This window comes from Piliocolobus tephrosceles, chromosome 1 (genome assembly GCF_002776525.5).
Source record: "Piliocolobus tephrosceles isolate RC106 chromosome 1, ASM277652v3, whole genome shotgun sequence".
NCBI lineage: Eukaryota > Metazoa > Chordata > Mammalia > Primates > Cercopithecidae > Piliocolobus > Piliocolobus tephrosceles.
The window spans coordinates 198,084,135-198,105,154 of NC_045434.1; the positions used below are offsets into that span (position 1 = coordinate 198,084,135).

The 21,020-nt window shown below is 45.2% G+C and overlaps 1 protein-coding gene across 1 annotated transcript; it reads right to left on the reverse strand.

Moving 5' to 3' along the window:
- Positions 1-4,564: 4,564 nt before the first annotated feature.
- On the reverse strand, positions 4,565-20,427 carry NCMAP (non-compact myelin associated protein). The gene is made up of 4 exons (XM_023219867.1): positions 20,258-20,427; positions 16,747-16,835; positions 10,253-10,337; positions 4,565-5,974 (listed from the first exon to the last, which is right to left on the reverse strand). The coding sequence occupies exons 2-4, from the start codon at positions 16,826-16,828 to the stop codon at positions 5,833-5,835; spliced, it is 309 nt and encodes a 102-aa protein (XP_023075635.1). The 5' UTR covers positions 16,829-16,835; positions 20,258-20,427; the 3' UTR covers positions 4,565-5,832.
- Between the last annotated feature and the right edge of the window lie 593 nt (positions 20,428-21,020).

Genomic DNA, 21,020 nt, shown 5'->3' on the forward strand with positions numbered 1-21,020 from the left:
TTTCAAGCTGTGTGTTTGTGTGTCTCTGTGTACTGCACTTAAATTAAAAAAAAAATACTTTACTTAGAAGCATCCTAACCATTCTCCCAGATTCTTTTTAAATACTCCCCTCCCCCAACCTTTTTTTTTTTTTGAGATGGAGAGTCACTCTGTTGCCCAGGCTGGAGTGCAATGGTGTGATCTCCGCTCACTGCAACCTCTGCCTCCCGGGTTCAAGCCATTCTGCCTCAGTCTCCCAAATAGCTGGGACTACACGCATACACCACCATACCTGGCTAATTTTTGTATATTTAGTAGAGATGGGGTTTCACCATGTTGGCCAGGTTGGTCTCAAACTTCTGACCTCAAGTGATCTGCCCACCTCAGCCTCCCAAAGTGCTGGGATTACAGGTGTGAGCCACCGCACCCAGCCAATACCCCTTCATTAATATTCATCAAGTCACAAAGTCTCTGGGATACCTGCAGTTGGAGACAACTCTCCTTTCTCCAAGATTCCACAGCACTTTGTAGAATCCTTGGATGACTCAGCCTCATCTAGAAGCATCTGTAGGGAAAAAAACAAGAGCTTTGGAGTCCTGGGTTCTAGTGCAACCCGCTTCCCAGGTGGGTGACCATAAGCAAATTCCCTACAGCTGTTCAGTTCTTAGCTACACACAGCATGAAGTGATTCTGCTGATATAAGGGGCTCAGGTAGTTGCTGGAATCTCCAGAAGACCCGAGCGAGGCTCAGAGGTATGCTGCAGGTGTGTCTAAATCACACTAAAGAGCTCGTCTGGTGCAGGCACCATTTCTGTTGCTGTGGGCATCACTCACATAGCCAACCCTGTGGACACTCAGTAATGTACTGCTACTAGAATCCCTGATATAGCTGCCTCTTGAAATGGAGGGTGCCATATACATGCCACCAGGGCAGATTCTGCACAGTTCCTGCCCCTTTATGTTACCAACTTTTAGATGCAAAGTCCATGGCAGGAGTGTCTGTCAATCTGATTAGCAGGAGTTCGGGTCATGTCCCTCACCCTTGCTGCAAGGGATTCTGGGAAAAGAAGTATCTGGTCTCTTCAACTTTCATAGCAGGAGGTAGTCTGGCCTTTTCCCAAACATGACAACAGTCACCAAAAGAATGACAAATGTTCATTGCATCACTCAAGGACAAGTTACCTTCCTCAACCTGTTTCCTGATCCATAAAATAGGATAATGATGGCTCCTATGGATAGGAGTTATAAGGATTAAAGTTGCTGGTGGTTATAAAGGGTCTGTTCTCTGCCTGGCACATAGCAGGAGCTTCATTTATGGTGAACATCATTACTGGTGTTTTAGGGTTCATTCTAATGTCTCCAACAGTCCCCATCCTTGGCATGTCAGTGTCTCTTGTGTTCTAACTACAGGCTGTGAAATGGGATTTCTTTTGTCATATCTGAGCAAGTTAACAAGTCTTTTAACTCACAGAAAGGTCTCTTGCCAGCCAGCCCATCTTCAGTCTTTAAAAGTGATGACGCAAATGACACAATGTTTGAAAAGACTTCCCCTTAGGACTTTTTTTTTTTTTGAGATGGAGTCTCACTCTGTCGCCCAAGCTGAACTGCAGTAGGACAATCTCGGCTCACTGCAAGCTCCGCCTCCTGGGTTCAAGCGATTCTCCTGCCTCAGTCTCCCGGGCAGCTGGGATTATAGGTGCCCACCACCACACCTGGCTACTTTTTGTATTTTTGGTAGAGACGGGGTTTCTCCATGTTGGCCAGGCTCATGTTGAACTCTTAACCTCAAGTGATCCGTCCACCTTGGCCTCCCAAAGTGCTGGGGTTACAGGCATAAGCCACCATGCCCAGCTGCCTTAGGACTCTATTTTGTCAGGGAAAGGAAATTTTAGAAAAGGTATTTGTTAACTCTAAACTTAACTGAAATCAACTCAACACATGTTTGATTTAAACCTTTTTATTGTCAGATATTTTTCTTGAAGCATTTATTAGCTTTGATTGCTTCGCGGCCAAATAAGGCAGCATCTGCTAAGAAAGGCACCTCATCAGAAACAAAATACATGACCACGTGGTGAGATCCCCACACGAGACCAGCTGCTAACTCCTTGAGAGCAGCAATTGTGTCTTTTTTTTTTTTTTTTTGAGACGGAGTCTTGCTCTGTCGCCCGGGCTGGAGTGCAGTGGCCGGATCTCAGCTCACTGCAAGCTCCGCCTCCCGGGTTTACGCCATTCTCCTGCCTCAGCCTCCCGTGTAGCTGGGACTACAGGCGCCCGCCACCTCGCCCGGCTAGTTTTTTGTATTTTTAGTAGAGACGGGGTTTCACCGTATTAGCCAGGATGGTCTCGATCTCCTGACCTCGTGATCCGCCTGTCTCGGCCTCCCAAAGTGCTGGGATTACAGGCTTGAGCCACCGCGCCCGGCCCGCAATTGTGTCTTAATGTACTTAGTAGCACCTCAACTTGCACATAGGAATCCTTCTTACAGGATGTTTACTGAGTTATCTTCATTAGTCAACAACGAGACACTCAAATCCTTTTATTTGCCTTGCCCTCACCACTCCATCTCCCACTCTTTCCTCCACCTCCAAGCCTTCGTTTAGCAAGAGAACATATACTAGAGGGTAACCCCTAGAAGACTGCACTGTGGGCAGAAGAGTCTAGTTTCAGGGTTGAAATATGCTTTGAGACAGGGTCAGCCTCTGTCACCCCAGATGGAGTGCAGTGGCACGATCTCAGCTCACTGCAACCTCTGCCTCCCAGGCTCAAGCCATCCTCCTACCTCAGCCTCCCAAGTAGCTGGGAATACAGGCGTGCACCACCACACTTGGCTAATTTTTGTATTTTTTGTAGAGACGAGGTTTCACCATGTTGCGCAGGCTAGTCTTGAACTCCTGGGCTCAAGCGACTGACTGCCTCTGACTCCCAAAGGGCTGGGATTACAGGCGTGCACCACCACAGCTACCCCAAAACAACTTTTTCGAGCAGAATATGTTTAGGGGAGCATATTTGTTTATGGCTTGAGCCCTCAAATAAATGGCTTTGCTCTGGTTAGATGCCATTCTACCCCTTGCTCCTTGGGCCTGAGTAGTAGGGTGAATGAAGCAGGAATCCTTAGCACTTGGATGTGTTGAGAAGGGGCTCCTTTGGCTGTGATCATGGATGGCCAAAGGAGCTAGTGGCTTTCCCCTCACCTTCAGCCTGGAAGCCAGAACTCTGATTTCTACTCAAACACATGGACAAACCCGTGCTCCTCTTGTTCAGCCCATAAGAGAATCCGTGCTGCTTTGAGCCGGGCCGGCAGAAGTGTGATATAGCACAACAGACGGACTTTGGAGTCAAGAGACCTGGTTTTGAGTCTTGTCTTTGGGACTTACTAGCTGTGTGACTTTGGGAAAGTACTTTTTTTCTCTCTCTCTCTTTGAATCAGAAAATTTCACCTGTTTTGGAAAAAATAATTCCTCCCCAGGTTATTGGGAAAATTTAATCCTATGAGATACTTTATGTGATATCAACTCGCAAAGTGCCTGGCACTTGGTGGATGTTTAAACACAGTAGGAAGAAATGATGACCAGGGAGGAGGAATTTGCCAGTATTTCTCCAGAGCTATTCCACAGAGTATTTTTACAGTGGGATGTCATGAGCTGTGTGACCCTGGGTCAGACCTCTTACCTCCCTGACTCTTGATTTCCCCTCATAAGGGATTTCTCCTTTTTTGAGACACAGTTTTACTCTGTTGCCCAGAGTGGCATGATCTCGGCTCACTGCAACCTCTGCCTTCCAGGTTCAAGTGATTCTCATGCCACAGCCTCCCTATTAGTGGGATTACAGGTGTGCGCCACCATGCCCAGCTAACTTTTGTATTATTGAGACGGGTTTTCGCCATGTTGGGCAGCCTGGTCTCAAACTCCTGACCTCAAATGATCCGCCTGCCTCAGCCTCCCAAAGTGCTGGGATTACAGACATGAGCCATGACACCCAGCCTCAAAAGGGATTTCTGACCCCAAGAGGGAGAGACTCCTAAAATTTGAGGTTAAATGTCAAAGTGTGTCACTCTCTATAACAGAATAGAGATTTATCACCTTGTTTCCAAGATGCCATCAATTATAAGATACACAATTTATTAAAAACAACTTTTTGAGAGGAAGTAAAGAACTACAATTATATTAAGGAATCCATCAATTGCAAGATATGTTCTGATTTCAGAATCATTAAAATGTGAAGAAATGTCTATCCTGCAATTGAAAAAAAAACCCTATAATAATAATAATGATGTTGGCTCCTACACTGGGCACTGTAGTCCGTGCCTGTAATCCCAGCACTTTGGGAGGCAAAGGCAGAAGAATCATTTGAGGCCAGGAGTTCAAGACCAGCCTGGGCAACACAGCGAGATCTCATCTCTATAAAAATAAAAAATAAAAAAATTAGCCTGGTGAGGTGACACATAGCTGTAGTCCCAGCTACTCTGGAGGCTGAGGAGGGAGAATCCCTTGAGCTCAGGAGTTCAAGACTCTGGAGGCTGAGGAGGGAGAATCCCTTGAACTCAGGAGTTCAAGGCTGCAGTGAGCTGTGAGCGTGCCACTGCACTCCATCCCAGGTGACAGAGTGAGGCTCTGTCAAAAAAAAGAAAAAGAAAGAAAAAGAATCCTGGTTCCCACTTATTAAGCATCTCCTGGGTGCCAGGCACAATGCTCCAGATGTTTTCCTAAGTCCTTCACTTGTTATAGTGCCCCAGTGAGGCAGATGTTATCATTTCCACTTCATGGTTAGGAAACTGAATATAAAGAGGTTAAGTCACTTTTCCAAGGCCACACAACCAGGAAGTAGAGCTTGGATGATAGGATTTCTTAATTCCAAATACTTTCTCTTCTTGGTAGATTGTTCTCCAGGCTAAGGAGTCAGAGATGAGGTCTCTATAGAATAGAAATGGGTTGTGAATTGTGTTGCTTTGAACATGTCTTGAATCTGCAAGGTGACCAGGAAGGACAAAGGTAACATAGATAGAGTTGTAATCTAATTAATCTCCAAATACTGGTCCTTGGAGGCAAGGTGTTAACAGGACAGTCAGGGTTGCTCAGAATCCAGATAGAGGGGAGCCAAGGACTGAGACAGTCAGGGTTGATACAGCCCAGAGTGGGAGAAGGACCCTGATCAGCAACGAGGATCGTTCCAGGCCCACGGACAACGCCTCTTACCCTAGAGGCCACTATTCCCCAGAGTCACCCTATTCCTTCATTCACTCTTTACTAATGAAGCAGAAATCTTTTGAGAATCCTTTAGTTCTTCTTGCAACCTTTCTTCAAGAGGGGAATATGTGCTGAGCAATCGTCATGAGCCAGCAGGCGGAGATGTAGTACTGGAACAAGTTATACATTAACAAGGTTTTCTGGTTAGTTAGTCCAAGTTAGTTCCCCTGTGCCTGGTTATGGGATTGAATGTTTTGCTCTGTGAAGCTGTGGATACAGCGCTTCATCTGATATGAACCCCGTGACAGATCCTATTGTGATACTCTCAGCAGTGCTCCCTGACACCTGGCTTCTGGGCTATCTGTCTAACTACAGTGTTGGGGAAAGCCAAGCCCACATTGGTGGATTCCCAACATAGCTCTACCTCATCAGATGACAAAAGAATGTTCTGCAGCTTTTTGGTGGGGTGGCAGCAAGGATGTGGACATAGCTGGGGTAGGGCAGGGCAGACAAGGTTGAGGATTGCTGGAAGCATCAGAGATTGCGTCAGAGATGTCTCTGTCGACCTGACCAGAAGAAACTCATCTTGAAGCTGCCAGAGAGTGTGCCTCTGGGTCTTGACTCTGGAGAGGCTCTTTGGACAGTGGTGGAGATAGCGCCAGGGTAGACGTCACCGAGTCTCCACATGGACGTCAACAGGGCTGAAGGTCACAGTTGGAGGGTGTTGGCTGCTGTTGTTGTTTGGACCCACGGCAGAAGGGGTGGTTGGCTTGGGGCCCTTGGGCTCCAGTTCCCGCCTCGTCCTCATTTTCCTGTAGGGAGATAGTGTGCACATGGTTGAGTCTTTCCCATGGTATGCCGTGGGGAATGGGCTCTGTGACTACAGTTCTGGCCAACAGATTAATGTAGATTAACATAGACATTAAATCACGTTGCTTACTTGCCGCCACAGAATTTTACAACTGGAAGGGACCTTACGCATCAGCTGGTCTGTCCTTCAATTTTTTCACTTAGTTCAGATATTTAATTGTATTTGTTTCTATTAAGGAATGAGTAAAATGTCAGAGGTGGCTATATAAAAGATAAAAATAAAGATATTACATTTTTTTTATGTTCCAAGTTGTAGCATGTGTTACATTTTCCAGCCTCATTATGCTTGCTAAGTTTATTGCTAGAAATATTTAAGAACTTTTTACATAGTTGAAAAGAGAATGTACTTAAAACATATATCTTGGCTTCATTTAATATGCTATAAAAATTAAATAATGAATAGCAATTATGAATTCTTTTTTTTTCTTTTTTTGAGACAGAGTCTCACTCTGTCACCCAGACTGGAGTACAGTGGAGCGATCTCGCCTCACTGCAACCTCTGCCTCCTGGGTCCAAGTGATTCTTCTGCCTCAGCCTCCCAGGTAGCTGGGATCACAGGCGCCTGTCACCATGCCCAGCTAATTTTTGTATTTTTTATTAGAGATGGGGTTTCAACATGTTGGTCAGGCTGGTCTCGAACTCCTGACCTCAGGTGATCCACCTGCTTCGGGCTCCCAAAGTACTGTGATTACAGGTATGAGCCACCGCACCCAGCCAAATTTTTGTATTTTTAGTGTAGATGGAGTTTCACCACGTTGGCCAGGCTGGTCTTGAACAGCAGGCAAGTTATCCTTCCTGCTTGGCCTCCCAAAGTGCTGGGAAAGCAGGTGTGTGCCACTATGCCTGGCCAACAATTACGAATTCTCATGTCTTCATGATATTTCATCTTGCTGATATATATATATACTTTTTTTTTTTTTGAGACAGAATCTCACGCTGGTTGCCCAGGCTGAAGTACAGTGGCACAATCTCAGCTCACTACAGCCTCAACATCCCAGGCTCAGGTGATTCTCCCACCTCAGCCTCCCAAATAGCTGGAACTACAGGTGCACACCCCCATGCCTGGCTAACTTTTTGTATTTTTAGTAGAGATAGGGTTTCCCTATGTTGCCCAGGCTGGTCTTGAACTCCTGGATTCAAGCAATCCACCTGCCTTGGCCTCCTGGGGTGCTGGGATTATAGGCATGAGCCACTGTGCCCAGCCTCATAATTATTTGTTTAAAATGTCAAATCTTCAGGGAAGTTGCAAATAGTACAGTTAATACTCTAATACTCTTGTTACAATTTGAATGTGGCCCCCAAAAAGCCTGCATTGGAAACTTAATCCCTAATTCAACAGTATTGAAAGGTGGGGCCTAATGGGAGGTGTTTAGGTCATAAGGACTCCACCTCATGACTCCATTAGTGCCAATTATAAAAGGACTTCATAGGCTGTGAATTTGATCTCTTGCTCTCTCTTTGCCCTTCTATTGTAGGATAACAGAGCAAGAAGGCCCTTACCAGATACTGGCCCCTCAATATCTTAAACTTCCCTGCCTCCAGAACCACAAGAAATAAATCTCTTTTCTGTATAATTTACCCAGTCTCAGATATTCTGTGATAGCAGCACAGCATGGTCTAAGACAGCCCTTTGCTGAACAATTCACTAATTACTAACAATTTGTCACATCTGCTTTTTTTTTCTCTCTACTACTTTATCTTTCTCTATTGTCACACACAGTTTTTTAAAACCATGAACCATTATGTGAGTTGCAGGAATCATGCCACTTCACTCCTAAATACTCCTAAGAACAAAGACATTTTCCAATGTATCTATAATGCAATTATCAAGCTTTGAGACTCTTCATTTTAAACATGACAACATATAGGCAGGAGGAGGTTAAATAACTTGCTTGATTTTGACAAACCAAAGACTACTGAACCCAGGTTTCTCAATTCCCAGCCCAGGCCTCAGTGCAAACAGGGTGGGTTGAGTGGATTCTCCATTCAGATACGACCTAAAAAAGAGGTTCAGAGCTCCAGTAACAATGGAGAGAAATAAAGGGTAGACATTGGGGTTTGATGCCACTTCCTGGTTTGGGATAGACCCAAACTGTAATACCCTAAATATATTTTTTTAAATAACCTTTTTAATGTTATTATTATTACATGTAATTGTGGGAGTCTTTTCTTCGAAGCCAGATGAACTTAGGTTTGAATCCCAATTGTGCTAATCAGGGCTGAACAACCTTGGGCATACGATTTAATCTTTCTGTATGTATTTCTATACCTACAAAATTGAGGATAATAGTAGTATCCACCTTGTGAGGTTGTTAGATGAGGATTAAATGTATTTACACATGTAAGGAGCTTAGAACCATGCCTGGCATGTGGTATGAGATCAATATACTTTAGCTACCTTTATTTTATTTATTTATTTATTTATTTATTTATTTATTTATTTATTTATTTAATTTAATTTTTTGAGATGGAGTCTCACACTGTCATCTGGACTAGAGTTCAGTGGTGTGATCTCAGCTCACTGCACCCTCCATCTTCCGGGTTCAAGCGATTCTCCTGCCTCAGCCTCCCAAGTAGCTGAGACTACAGGCACCCACCACCATGCCCAGCTAATTTGTTGTATTTTTAGTAGAGATGGGGTTTCACTATGTTGACCAGGCTGGTCTCAAACTCCTGACCTCGTGATCCTCCCGCCTCAGCCTCCCAAAGTGCTGGGATTACATGGTGAGCCACCATGCCCGGCCTACCTACCTTAATTTTAAAAACTTTTTTTTTTTTTTCCAGAGATAGGGTCTTGCTATGTTGCCCAAGCTGATCTCAAACTCTGGGGCTCAAGTGATCCTCCTGCCTCAGCCTCCTAACTAGCTGGGGTTACAGGCAGAGCCACCACACCTAGCAGCTACCTTTATAAATAATATTCATATACTTATAAAAACAATGCATGTTTACTTTTCCTCAAAACTTAGGAACATCGCCCTCCCGCCAAAAACTAACAATGTCATCATGAAGATGCACCAGTTGTTAAGACCTTGTTGCTCTCCCTTGGATATGTGTATGGGTAACCTATGTGTATGATCGTGATTACCATGTATATATTGTTTTGTAAACTTTGATAATATATTGTAAACAGCTTTCCTTATTAATCCGTGCACTTCTAATACATATATATATATGTATATATATATGCAAATATATTTTTATAGACAGGGTCTTGCTGTGTTGCTCAGGCTGGACTCAAACTCCTGGACTCAAGCCATCCTCCTGCTTCAGTCTTCTGAGTAGCTGGGATTACATATCACACTACCACACCTGGCTATGATATCTTTCTAAAGAAATGGCTTCTAGGTCTTCTATAATATGTTTTATTTATAGTTTTTAAATTTTGATTTCTTCCCTGAAAATAATTACCTTCCATCAAGGTTGCGACTGAAGGTAATTACACATAAGGTGATAAGATATAAAATTTATTTTTCGTGTGATCATATTCTTTTTTTTTTTTTTTTTTTTTTGAGAGGGAGTCTCGCTCTGTCGCCCAGGCTGGAGTGCAGTGGCCGGATCTCAGCTCACTGCAAGCTCTGCCTCTGGGGTTCAGGCCATTCTCCTGCCTCAGCCTCCAGAGTAGCTGGGACTACAGGCGGCCGCCACCTCGCCCGGCTAGTTTTTTGTATTTTTTAGTAGAGACGGGGTTTCACCGTGTTAGCCAGGATGGTCTCGATCTCCTGACCTCGTGATCCACCCGTCTCGGCCTCCCAGAGTGCTGGGATTACAGGCTTGAGCCACCGCACCCGACCCAAATTATATTCTTTTATTTCCCTTTATATGTCTCTAGAAAGCAGAGTCAGGGTACATGCTTCCAGTATTTGTCATCTCAAATACTTATGTGGCCAGCTCATACAACCTAGCAGAGGGATCTCTGAGAGAAGAGGTCTGAACATTCCTCTATTGCCTGTAAATTACAAACAAATGTTTACCACAGTGCTCAAGACCATTATCATTGTCATTATCATTATTACATTTAAAAAATATTTCTCCAAGTACAAAAATAGTCACTTTGAAATTCCTTCAACAGAACAGACTCGAAAAGGACCCCCAAGGGTTAAACCATTTACTAAAGGCTCAGGGATACTGCCAGGCACACGATGGGCACCGATGTATCATCTCCCATGTATTCTGAAGTCGCCGAAGGGGCCAGGCAGTTCCAAAGCCCAGGGCATCCGTACCTGTTGTACATCTTCAGCAGGATCAGAACCACGGTGAAGATGATGATGACAACGACCACAACGGCAGCAACAATGGCTCCAGAACCTACAGAAAGGAGAGAAGCAGAGACCGTGAACGTGCAAACTGAACGCAGACTGGGAGGACGCCCTGCTGTGGCACCTCACATCCTCACTGGGTCAAGGGAAGCAGGAGAGAGGGCAACGTCCTGGGACACTCCCAGTTGAGCCCAGGACAGTCACATCTGGAGTGGCTGTGCACCCCTGCCCCGAGCTGCGCTTGAAGGACCCCGTCCTCAGTACATCGTCTGCCAAAACTCTGCCTTAGGCCAAGTCCTGGTTCTTATCAGCTCCAGCACAACCTCAAACTTCTGGGAAACAAACAAGCAACATCCCTCCCCTCTTTTTTTTTTTTTTTTTTTTTGAGGAGTCTCACTTTGTGGCCTGCTGTGGTGCAATCTCGGCTCACTGCACGCCTCCCGGGTTCACACCATTCTCCTGCCTCAGCCTCCCAAGTAGCTGGGACTACAGGCTCCCGCCACCACACCTGGCTAAATGTTTTGCATTTTTTAGTAGAGACGGGGGTTTCACAGTGTTAGCCAGGATGGTCTCGATCTCCTGACCTCATGATCCACCCGCCTCAGCCTCCCAAAGTGCTGGGATTACAGGCATGAGCCACCACACCCAGCCCTCCCCTCTTTTTGATAATGCAAAAGTAGCATGTGATTTTTGTAGAAAATAATTTTGAAAATATAAATATGTGCAAAAGAGGGGGGAAGGTCATTGAAGAACTCATTGGCCCAACAACTGCTGATTGTCTGTATGTGATCATGTTGATGCATAGTAAATATCTATCAGTCAGGCACAGTGGCTCCTCCCTGCAATTCCAGTACTTTGAGAGGATGGGGTGGGAGGATCACTTGAGCCCAGGAGTTCAAGACTAGCCTGGGCAACATAGCAAGATCCTGTTTCTAGAAATAAAAAATTAGCCAGGTGTGGTGGCATGCACCTGTAGTACCAGCTACTTGGGAGGCTGAGGAGGGAGGATCTCTTGAGCCTGGGAGTTGAGGCTTCAGTGAGCCAAGACTGTGCCACCGCACTCCAGCCTGGGTAACAGAGCAAGACTCTATCTCAAAAAATAAAAACAAATACATAAATAAATATCTGGCTAGGTGCAGTAGTTCACATCTGTAATCCCAGTACTTTGTGAGGCTGGAGGTTGAGGATCACTTAATCCCAGGAATTCCAGACCAGCCTGGGCAAGATGGCAAGACTCCATCTCTATAAATTTTTTTTTTTTAAATATCCATTATAGTTTTAAAATAATTTAATACTTATACGATTGAATATCTGTCTTAAAGGAAATATTCCTAAATATGGAAAAATATGTACTTGGTAAAAATGGAACCATGGCCAGGCGCAGTGGCTCACACCTGTAATCCCAGCTCTTTGGGAGGCCAAGGAGGGCAGATCACAAGGTCAGGAGTTTGAGACTAGCCTGACCAACATGGTGAAACCCTGTCTCTCCTAAAAATACAAAAATTAGCCAGGTGTGGTTGTGTGCACCTGTAATCCCAGCTACTCAGGAGGCTGAGGCAGGAGAATTCTTAAACCCAGGAGGCAGAGGTTTCAGTGAGCCAAGATCACGCCACTGAACTCCAGCCTGAGTGACAGAGCAAGACTCCATCTCAAAAACAAACAAAAAAAGGAACCATGGTTCACACACTGTTTTATAACAAATCAAAATCATCTTTCTGTTTAATTATATATTTTTCTTCATGACTTTCCATGGCTGCATAGTACTCCATTTTTTTGGTGTGCCACAATCTGTTCACCAATTCTCTATTGAGAATACTTAGGTTGTTTTCAGTTTTTCACTATTAAAAACAAGGCTGTGATGATGTTCTTATAGCTTAATGTCTTAGACTCTAATTTCAATATTAGTTCCCAGTTCCAATGTCACACTTCAATTTTAGTTTCTTTCTTGTTTTTTTTTTTTTTTTTTTTTTTTTTTTTTTTTGAGAGGGAGTTTCACTCTTGTTGCCCAGGCTGGAGTTCAGGGGCGCAATCTCAACTCACTGCATCCTCTGCCTCCCGGGTTCAATCGATTCTCCTGCCTCAGCCTCCTGAGTAGCTGGGATTACAGGCACCTGTCATTACACCTGGTTAATCTTAGCATTTTTAGTAGAGATGGGGTTTCACTATGTTGGCCAGGCTAATCTTGAACTCCTGACCTCAAGTGATCCACCTGTCTTGGCCTCACAAAGTGCTGGAATTATAGGCGTGAGCCACCACCTGGCCTCCAATTTCAGTTTCAAGATCAACATCCTTGTCGGAATTGATACTGAAAATATCAAGAACCGCTGGGTGTGGTGGCTGACGCCTGTAATCCCAGCACTCTGGGAGGCCAAGGCAGGCGGATCACCTGAGGTCAGGAGTTCAAGACCAGCCTGGCTAATATGGAGAAACCCCGTCTCTACTAAAAATACAAAAATTAGCCAGGCCTGGTGTCAGGTGTCTATAATTTCAGCTACTCGGGAGGCTTAGGCAGGAGAATCACTTGAACCCAGGAGGCAGAGGTTGCAGTGAGCCAAGATTGCACCATTGCACTCCAGCCTGGGTGACAAGAGCAAAACTCTATCTCAAAAGAAAAAAAAAAGAAAATATCAAGAACCATAAGCATGTTTATACTTCAAAACAATCTATTTGATTCTGGAGAATTTATCTTATGGGAATAATCCTAAATACAGAAAATGTTGTATGCATGAAGATGTTTATTATGACAATATTCATATTCTAAATATGAGAATGGTTAAATAAGGTATGGCAACCTATAGAATAAAATATTATACCACCATTTATTTATTATTAGAGGTGGGGTCTTGCTCTGTCATCCAGGCTAAAGTACAATGGCACAATCATAGCTCACTACAGCCTTGAACTCCCAGGCTCAAGTGATCTTCCCTTTTCAGCCACCTGAGTAGCTGGGACCATGGGTACGTGCCCCATGCAAGCTAATTTTTAAAACAATTTTTGTAAAGATAGGATCCTGCTATGTTGCCTAGGTTGGTCTCGAACTCCTGGCCTCAAGCAATCTTTCTGCCTCAGAGTCCCAAGGTGTTAGGATTAAAGTGTGAGCCACCACTCCTGGTTATACAATAATTTAAATGAGGATTATGAAGACTATGGTAACCTGGGATCACTTATGATAATGTTAAGCATAGAAAATAGGCCCCGTGCCGTTGCTCACGCCTATAATTTCAGCACTTTGGGAGGCTGAGGAAGGCAGATCACCTGAAGTCAGGAGTTCTAGACCAGCCTGGCCAACATGGCAAAACCCGTCTCTACTAAAAACACAAAAATTAGCTGGGCGTGGTGGCACATGCCTGTAATCCCAGCTACTCGGGAGGCTGAGGCACGAGAATCGCTTGAGCCCGGGAAGCAGAGGTTGCAGTGAGGCAGTGAGCCAAGATGGCACCTCTGCACTCCAGCCTCGGCAACAGAGTGAGACTCTGTCTCAACAAATAAAGAAAAAAAAAAAAAAAAGAAAGAAAGAAAGAAAGAAAAGAAAATAGAAGAGATTACATACATCAACCCAATATGTATTTATATAGCGTATGTTACAACCATTAAAATATGTGAATACAAGCATAATGTAGAGCAAAAGAAGCCAGATACAAAGGAGTGTATATGGTATACCTATAGGCCATTTATATAAAGTTCAAAACCAAGCAGAACTAATCTATGATGATAAAAGTCAGAATAGCAGGTCCCCTTGGGTGGGTGGAGGATGGTGATTAGAAGGGGAACCACAACCTCTGGGATACTGGTGTTGGCTCTGCTTTTTGATTTGGGGTCTGGTTGCACAGGTATGTTCACTTTGTGGCAATTCACCCAGCTGGGCACTTAGGATTTATGCACATTTTGAATGTAAGTAATGCCTTTATAAAAAGTTAAAAAGCAAACAACCATGTGCAAATATTCATAGGAAGAAACGCTGGAAGGGAAGAAACAGAGAGGGCAGGAAATCCATCATGGGGCAACTTAGCTTATTTTCCTTCTTGGCGAGACTTTAGTTCTGAGTTTTTCAACCTCAGCTGGCTAATTCTTTGTTGGGGAGGCTGTCCTGTGCGTTGCAAGATGTTTAGTCTTATCTCTTGCCTATATCTACTAGATGCCAGTTGCAATTTCCCCAAGTTCTCCCCAACCCCACCAAGCCGTGACAACCAAGATATCTCCAGACAATGCCAAATGGCCCTTGGTGGTAGGGTTGCCAGATAAAATCAGAATTTTAAACAAACAGTGGATACCATTTTAGTATAAGTGTAGCAGGACAAGCCACAGACAAAACTCCTCAGACACTGGATTAAAGAAGGAAGTGGTTTATTCAGCTGGGAGCGTCGGCAGATTCGCATCTTAAGAGCCGAGTTCCCCGAAAAAGAAATTCTTGGCCTTTTTAAAGGCTTACAACTTTAAGGGGTTCACGTGAAAGGGTTGTGATGAATCGAGCAAGCGTGGGAAACGTGATGGGGGGCTACATGCATCAGCTAACAGAACGAAAAGTTTTATAATTCTCGTGCCTCAACCTCCCAGGTAGCTAGGACTACAGGTGTGCACCACCACACCCAGTTAATTTTTGCATTTTTAGTAGTAGAGATGGGGTTTTACCATGCTGGCCAGTCTCAAACTCCCAACCTCAGGTGATCTGCCCACTTTGGCCTCCCAAAGTGCTGGGATTATAGGCGTGAGTCACTGCACCCAGCCAAGAACCACTACTTTCAGTTTAATAAAAACAGAATTATTCTCATCTTCCTGATAGTGATTCTGTCTCCCCTGCATTTCCCTCAAAACTGTTTGGAGACATACCTCCTCAGGCCTCTGTAGGTCTGCCCACCCAGCAAGCAGCAGGATAGCCCATGGGACCCCGTCCTGGGAGAACCCCTTCTGAGTCTTCAAGGAAGAGACACATCCTGCCATTAATCCAGCCACCTGCCAGAACCACAGCCTGAAGCTGTTTATCACAGTGAAACACTCTCCCTGTGTGAAGGGAAGTCTGTCCCATGCCCAGGGGTATATGTGTAGCCCGCTGAAATGGCTGACACACACCCAAGCGTCTCCTTATACAATCTATTGATTTTCTGAAGAGTCATCCTGAAGTTTTTCCTTCCGGTGACCACTTGTTCACGGCAAATGCCTCCCCAGAACTCATTCTTCCCACCTACATTCATTTACTCTTTCATCAGTTGATGGGATTTTTTTTGCCTTGCAAAATAGTATAAAAATGGCTACTTGGGAATTTTGTTTGTTTGTTTGGAGACAAGTTATTGCTCTGTTACCCTGGCTGGAATGTAGTGGCACAATCTCAGCTCATCGCAGCCTCAACCTCCCAGGCTCAAACGATCCTCCTGCCTCAACACCCCCCCCCCCGTGTAGCTGGGACTCCAGGAGCGCCACCACCACGCCTGGCTAATTTTGATATTTGTTGTAGACATAGGGCCTCCCCATGTTGCCCAGGCTGGTCTTGAATTCCCAGGCTCAAGCAATCTGCCTGCCTTGGCCTCCCAAATTGCTGGGATTACAGACATGAGCCACCATGCCCAGCAGTGGCTACATTTTAAGGTGACCCAGGTAGAGCCATTTTACAAGAGATTCAAATTTCAGTGCCTTCTAGGTCCCAAGACTTTTTAACGAAAACAATAGCAATCATAGTAGTAGTAATATTTTTTTGTTTGTTTGGGAGACTCACTCTGTTGCCCAGGCTGGAGTGCAGTGGCACGATCTCGGCTCACTGCAACCTCTGCTTCCCAGGTTCAGTTGATTCTCCTGCCTCAGCCTCCTGAGTAACAGGTGCACACCACCAGGACCAGCTAATCTTTGTATTTTTAGTACAGATAGGGTTTCACTATGTTGGCCAAGCTGGTCTCGAACTCCTGACCTCAAGTAATCCACCTGCCTCAGCCTCCCAAAGTGCTGGGATTACAGGTGTGAGCCACCACGCCCAGCCAGTAGCAATAACAATAATCATCATCATTAGGTACTTTAGTATGTACCAGAGGCTGTGCCAAACTGTCGACCTGGATTATCTCCTTTAGTCATCACAACTGCCTTATGTGGTAGCTTCTTTAATATCCCCATTGTATAGATGAGGAAAAGGAGGCACAGAGCAGTAAAGTCATGTGCTCTGTCTCAAAAAAAAAAAAAAAAAAAAAAAAAGAGACACAGTCCAGTCCCCAGTTGTCCCCACAGGAAGACTCCCACTTGCTATTTCAGACAGAGATAGCGATTCTGTCCCCCACCCTTCCACAGCAGTGCCCTGCAAAGAAACACCACTGAGGCACGTGTCCATTGCTTTGTCTGCCATTAATGCTGCAGTTGGCTGGTGGCAGAACTGGGCCTGAGACCCAGGCATTCCACGTCCGGAGCCCACACTCTTAACCTCTGCACTATGACCATGACCGGCCATCCCTCCCCAAGCCTCCAAGCCAAGTTGACCTTACTCTTATACAGGAAGTCTTCTCCCCTGGTGGTCATGTTCAATGAGAAGAAGGTGGTATCCCCCAGAGGGGTGGCTGTGGTCATCTCGATCCTGATGAGAAAGAAGAAGAAATGTTGTTTAAAATTAGATAAATCCTTATTATTGCTACTTGATGCCTCTTTTGGTCTTTATCTGGATGACTGTAGAATATTCAAGCATGCAGTTTCTCTTGGCAGCAAGTAAATACAAAACCCATTATTAGATACCGCGGCGTGGGGAGGAATTTAATACTAATACCTGACATTTGTAAGGAACTTTGTTTTTCAAAATGGTTTAAATTTATTCAACAATATTTACTCAACTCCTTCAAATATCTGGATCAATCTCTTGAAACTATGTGAGGTGAGTTACTGTTGCCATTTTACTGGTGAAACCAAAGTCCCCAAAGCTACCTGGAGTCCCAAGTTGCCCTAACAGAATTTAACCCAAGATGTCAATCTTCCACTCTGGTGGGCTTTTCTCCAATGACTGCAATGACACTTGAATGGCATTCCTACTTTCTTTCTTTTTTTTTTTTTTTTTTTCCTGAGACGGAGTCTGGCTCTGTTGCCCAGGCTGGAGTGCAGTGGCACCATCTCGGCTTACTGCAAGCTCCTCCTCCCAGGTTCACGCCATTCTCCTGCCTCAGCCTCCCGAGTAGCTGGGACTACAGGCGCCCGCCACCACGCCCAGCTAGTTTTTTTGTATTTTTAGTAGAGATGGGGTTTCACCGTGTTAGCCAGAATGGTCTCAATCTCCTGACCTCGTGATCTGCCCGCCTCAGCCTCCCAAAGTGCTGGGATTACAGGCATGAGCCACCATGCCCAGTCCGCATTCCTACTTTTAAAGGCTTTACTATCTGAGGAGGCAAAAATAAATAAACAAATGGATGAAAAATTAACTATGATTTAAACAAATTTTTTTTGAGACGAGGTCTTGCTCTGTCGTCCAGGCTGGAGCGCAGTGGTGCAATCACAGCTCTCTGCAGCCTCGACCTCCCTGGGCTCAGGTGATCTTCCCACCTCAGCTTCCTGAGTCGCTGGGACGACAGGCATGTGCCACCATGCCTGGCTAATTTTGAACTATGATTATCAAGCAGTCAGTGACATGAGCCATTGGGCTGTGAGGAACAATTTCATGAGAGAGATACAGTCGAATACACCTTGAAAAATGGGCATGGTTGGGTCATAAGGGGAAAGAGAACAAAGTCTGGGTTATGCAAAGCCTTCAATCAGAAGACAGTTAATGCAGTTTGGGAATCTACCATGTACCAGGCTCTGTCTCAGGAGACTTCACATACTATATTATCTGATTTAATCCTCTCAGTCACTGAGAAGTAGCCGTCATCTACCCCTCCTATTGAGCAAGCTGGGACTCAAGGTGGTTGAGTGAATCAACCGGTCATACAAGTAGGAGGAGGAGCTTGGACTTACTCTCTGAGTGTACAATGTATTTTTTTTTTTACCCTGAGGCCACTAAGAATCAAAATGCACAAGGCTACAATGTTACATTTGAGGGGTGAGCCAGGACTTACACAGTTAGTATGATGTCACCACTGGAAAGAAGTGTTGAGATCCTTCACCAAGAACCATAATCTAAGCACAATGATACTATAAATAATCACTCTGGGCCTGGCATGGTGGCTCATGCCAGTAATCGCAGCACTTTGGGAGGCTGAGGTGGGAAAATCACCTGAGGTCAGGAGTTTGAGACCATCCTGGTCAACATGGTGAAACCCCATCTGTACAAAAAAATACAAAAATTAGCCAGGCATGTTGGTGGGTGTCTGTAATCCCAGCTACTCGGGAGGCTGAGGCAGGAGGATCACTTGAACGTTGGAGGCGGAGGTTGCAGTGAGCAGAGATTGTACCTGCTGTACTCCAGCCTGGGCGACAGAGTGACTCTGTCTCAAAATAAAAATAAAAATAAATAAATAAATAAATAATCACTCTGAACTATAGGCGTCAAGAATATAAGGAAGCAAACCAAGCTTAGCTTCATTATTTTAGAGTGGCACTTTTACTCCAGCTGCTGACAATTTGGAAGCCCACGAAGGGTCTACCTCAAGAGAATTGCCTAGGCTTGTTTGTAATCTTAAGAAACCATAGGCCTCAACACAGCCACCTACTGGAGAAAGAGATATTCTGGACACTTTTTTAAATGGTGCATACATTTATTTTCTTTTTAAAAGTAAGAAATGTTTTTTAAATTATGAAGACAAATATTATAGGAGCCCATGTACTGACCACTCACATTTAACAGATGTTTACAGTCATGTTTTCTTCAGTTTTTCTATTTATTTATTTATTTATCTGAGACGGAGTCTTACTCTGCTGCCCCCGCTGGAGTGCAGTGATGTGATCATAGCTCACTGCAGCCTCAACCTCCCAGGCTCAAGTAATCCTCCCACCTCAGCCTCCTGAGTAGCTGGGACTACAGGCATTCACCACCATGCCTGGCTAATTAAAAAAACCTTTTTTTTGTAGAAGCTAGGTGTCATTATGTTGCCCAGGCTGGTCTCAAACTCCTGGACTCAAAGCGATCCTCCCGCCTTGGTCTCCCAAAGTGCTGGGATTACAAGCATGATCCCCCATGCCCAGCCCAGTTCTTCTTCTTCTTCTTTTTTTTTTTTTTTTTTTTGAGGCAGAATTTCACTCTGTCACCCAGGCTGAAGTGCAGTGGCACAATCTCGGCTCACTGTAACCTCTGTCTCCTGGGTTCAAGTGATTCTCCTGCCTCAGTCTCCCGAATAGCTGGGATTACAAGCGCCCACCACCACATCCAGCTGTTTTGTATTTTTAGTAGTACGGGGTTTCAACCATGTTGGCCAGGCTGGTCTCAAACTCCTGACCTCAAGTGATCCACCCACCTCGGCCTCCCAAAGTGTTGGGATTACAGGCGTGAGCCACCGCGCCTGGTCCCAGTTCTTCTTTATATGAAAAAAAATCAGACATAGCTGAAATCCCTTTTGTGTTCTATCTCAATCCTATTTCCTCTCTTCCCCAAAGTAACCACTCCCTTGATCTTTAGTGTGTATTCTCATCAAAGTTTTAAAATGCTTACTACATAACATAGATATATCCATAAACATTGTATATATTGTGGCTGTACATATCTATGAAACACATCTATTAAATATCAGCCTGGCACCTACTAAGTGACTGATGCTGTGCTCAGTGCTGGGAATACACAGTGAGTACTAGACGAACTCCTTGCCTTGGGAAGCTTACGTTCTAGTGAGCACGACAGACTATAGGTTTGATCACATGATTCTGGGGCTCAGAAAACAATCATTTCCCCCTGTCAACACTTTAATATCTGGTAGTGAAAGCCCTTCACTGGCTGGTTCTACCCTCTGTTTTTAACATCTCAGCTACTCATACCACCCTCTGCCAAACTGCTGTGACAGCACGGCACTGCCTCTTCCCCCATCATACTTGGTTTTTGCTGCCTCTGGGCTGGCTGCCCCAGGCATTGGCCTCCCCAGTCCTTACCCAAGATCTCTCCACAGAGTCCTTATCTATAGGCTGCAGCTTTCCTGCTCTCCCAGCTCTGATGGAAGCAGGGGTCAGCACCCCCCTTGAAACACACACACTAGGGTCAGGCCATCTGCACCCCAGCTCGGGGCTCTGGTAGCATGGCCTGCCCCGGGGGCTTCACAGGGTCAGAATGGCCTCTGTGGCCTGGCCCTGTTAATCTATAGGGTGGACTCTGCCTCTACCTTATCTGCGCTCCCTTAATCCGGGGCCCTGCCTACCACTCCCCAGCTCTTATCTACCCCTCCTTCCAAAGACCAGACCCTCCGGACTCCCAGACTCAGGCTCCCACCAGGAACCCCGTGTGACTCTGCCTGACCTCCCCACTCCTGCCACTCTGTCTCGCTGCCTGGGCTTCCTGTCTCCCAACACCTGAAACAGGCTCAGGCTGGCCAGGCTCTATTGCTACCCAAGAAAAAGAACATAGCCTTGAAGACACAGCCCAGGCCAGACATGGTGACTCATGCCTGTAATCCCAGCACTTTGGGAGGCTGAGGTGGGCGGTTTACTTGAGGTCAGAAGATCGAGGCCACCCTGGCTTTCAACATGGTGAAACCGCATCTCTACTAAAAATACAAAAACTAGCCGCTTATGGTGGCGCATGGCTATAGTCCCAGCTACTTGGGAGGCTGAGGCAGGAGAATCGCTTAAACCCAGGAGGTGGAGGTTGTAGTGAGCCAAGATCGTGCCACTGCACTCCAGCCTGGGCAACAGAGCGAGA

Bases quoted from the DNA above. Each gene is read 5' to 3' on its own strand.
- NCMAP (XM_023219867.1), bottom strand. From the start codon at position 16,828: ATGACCACAGCCACCCCTCTGGGGGATACCACCTTCTTCTCATTGAAC. The intron at 10,338-16,746 runs GTAAGGTCAACT...TCCTTTCTGTAG, and splicing joins AGAAGACTTCCTGTATAAGA to GTTCTGGAGCCATTGTTGCT. The intron at 5,975-10,252 runs GTACGGATGCCC...ATCTCCCTACAG, and splicing joins CTGCTGAAGATGTACAACAG to GAAAATGAGGACGAGGCGGG.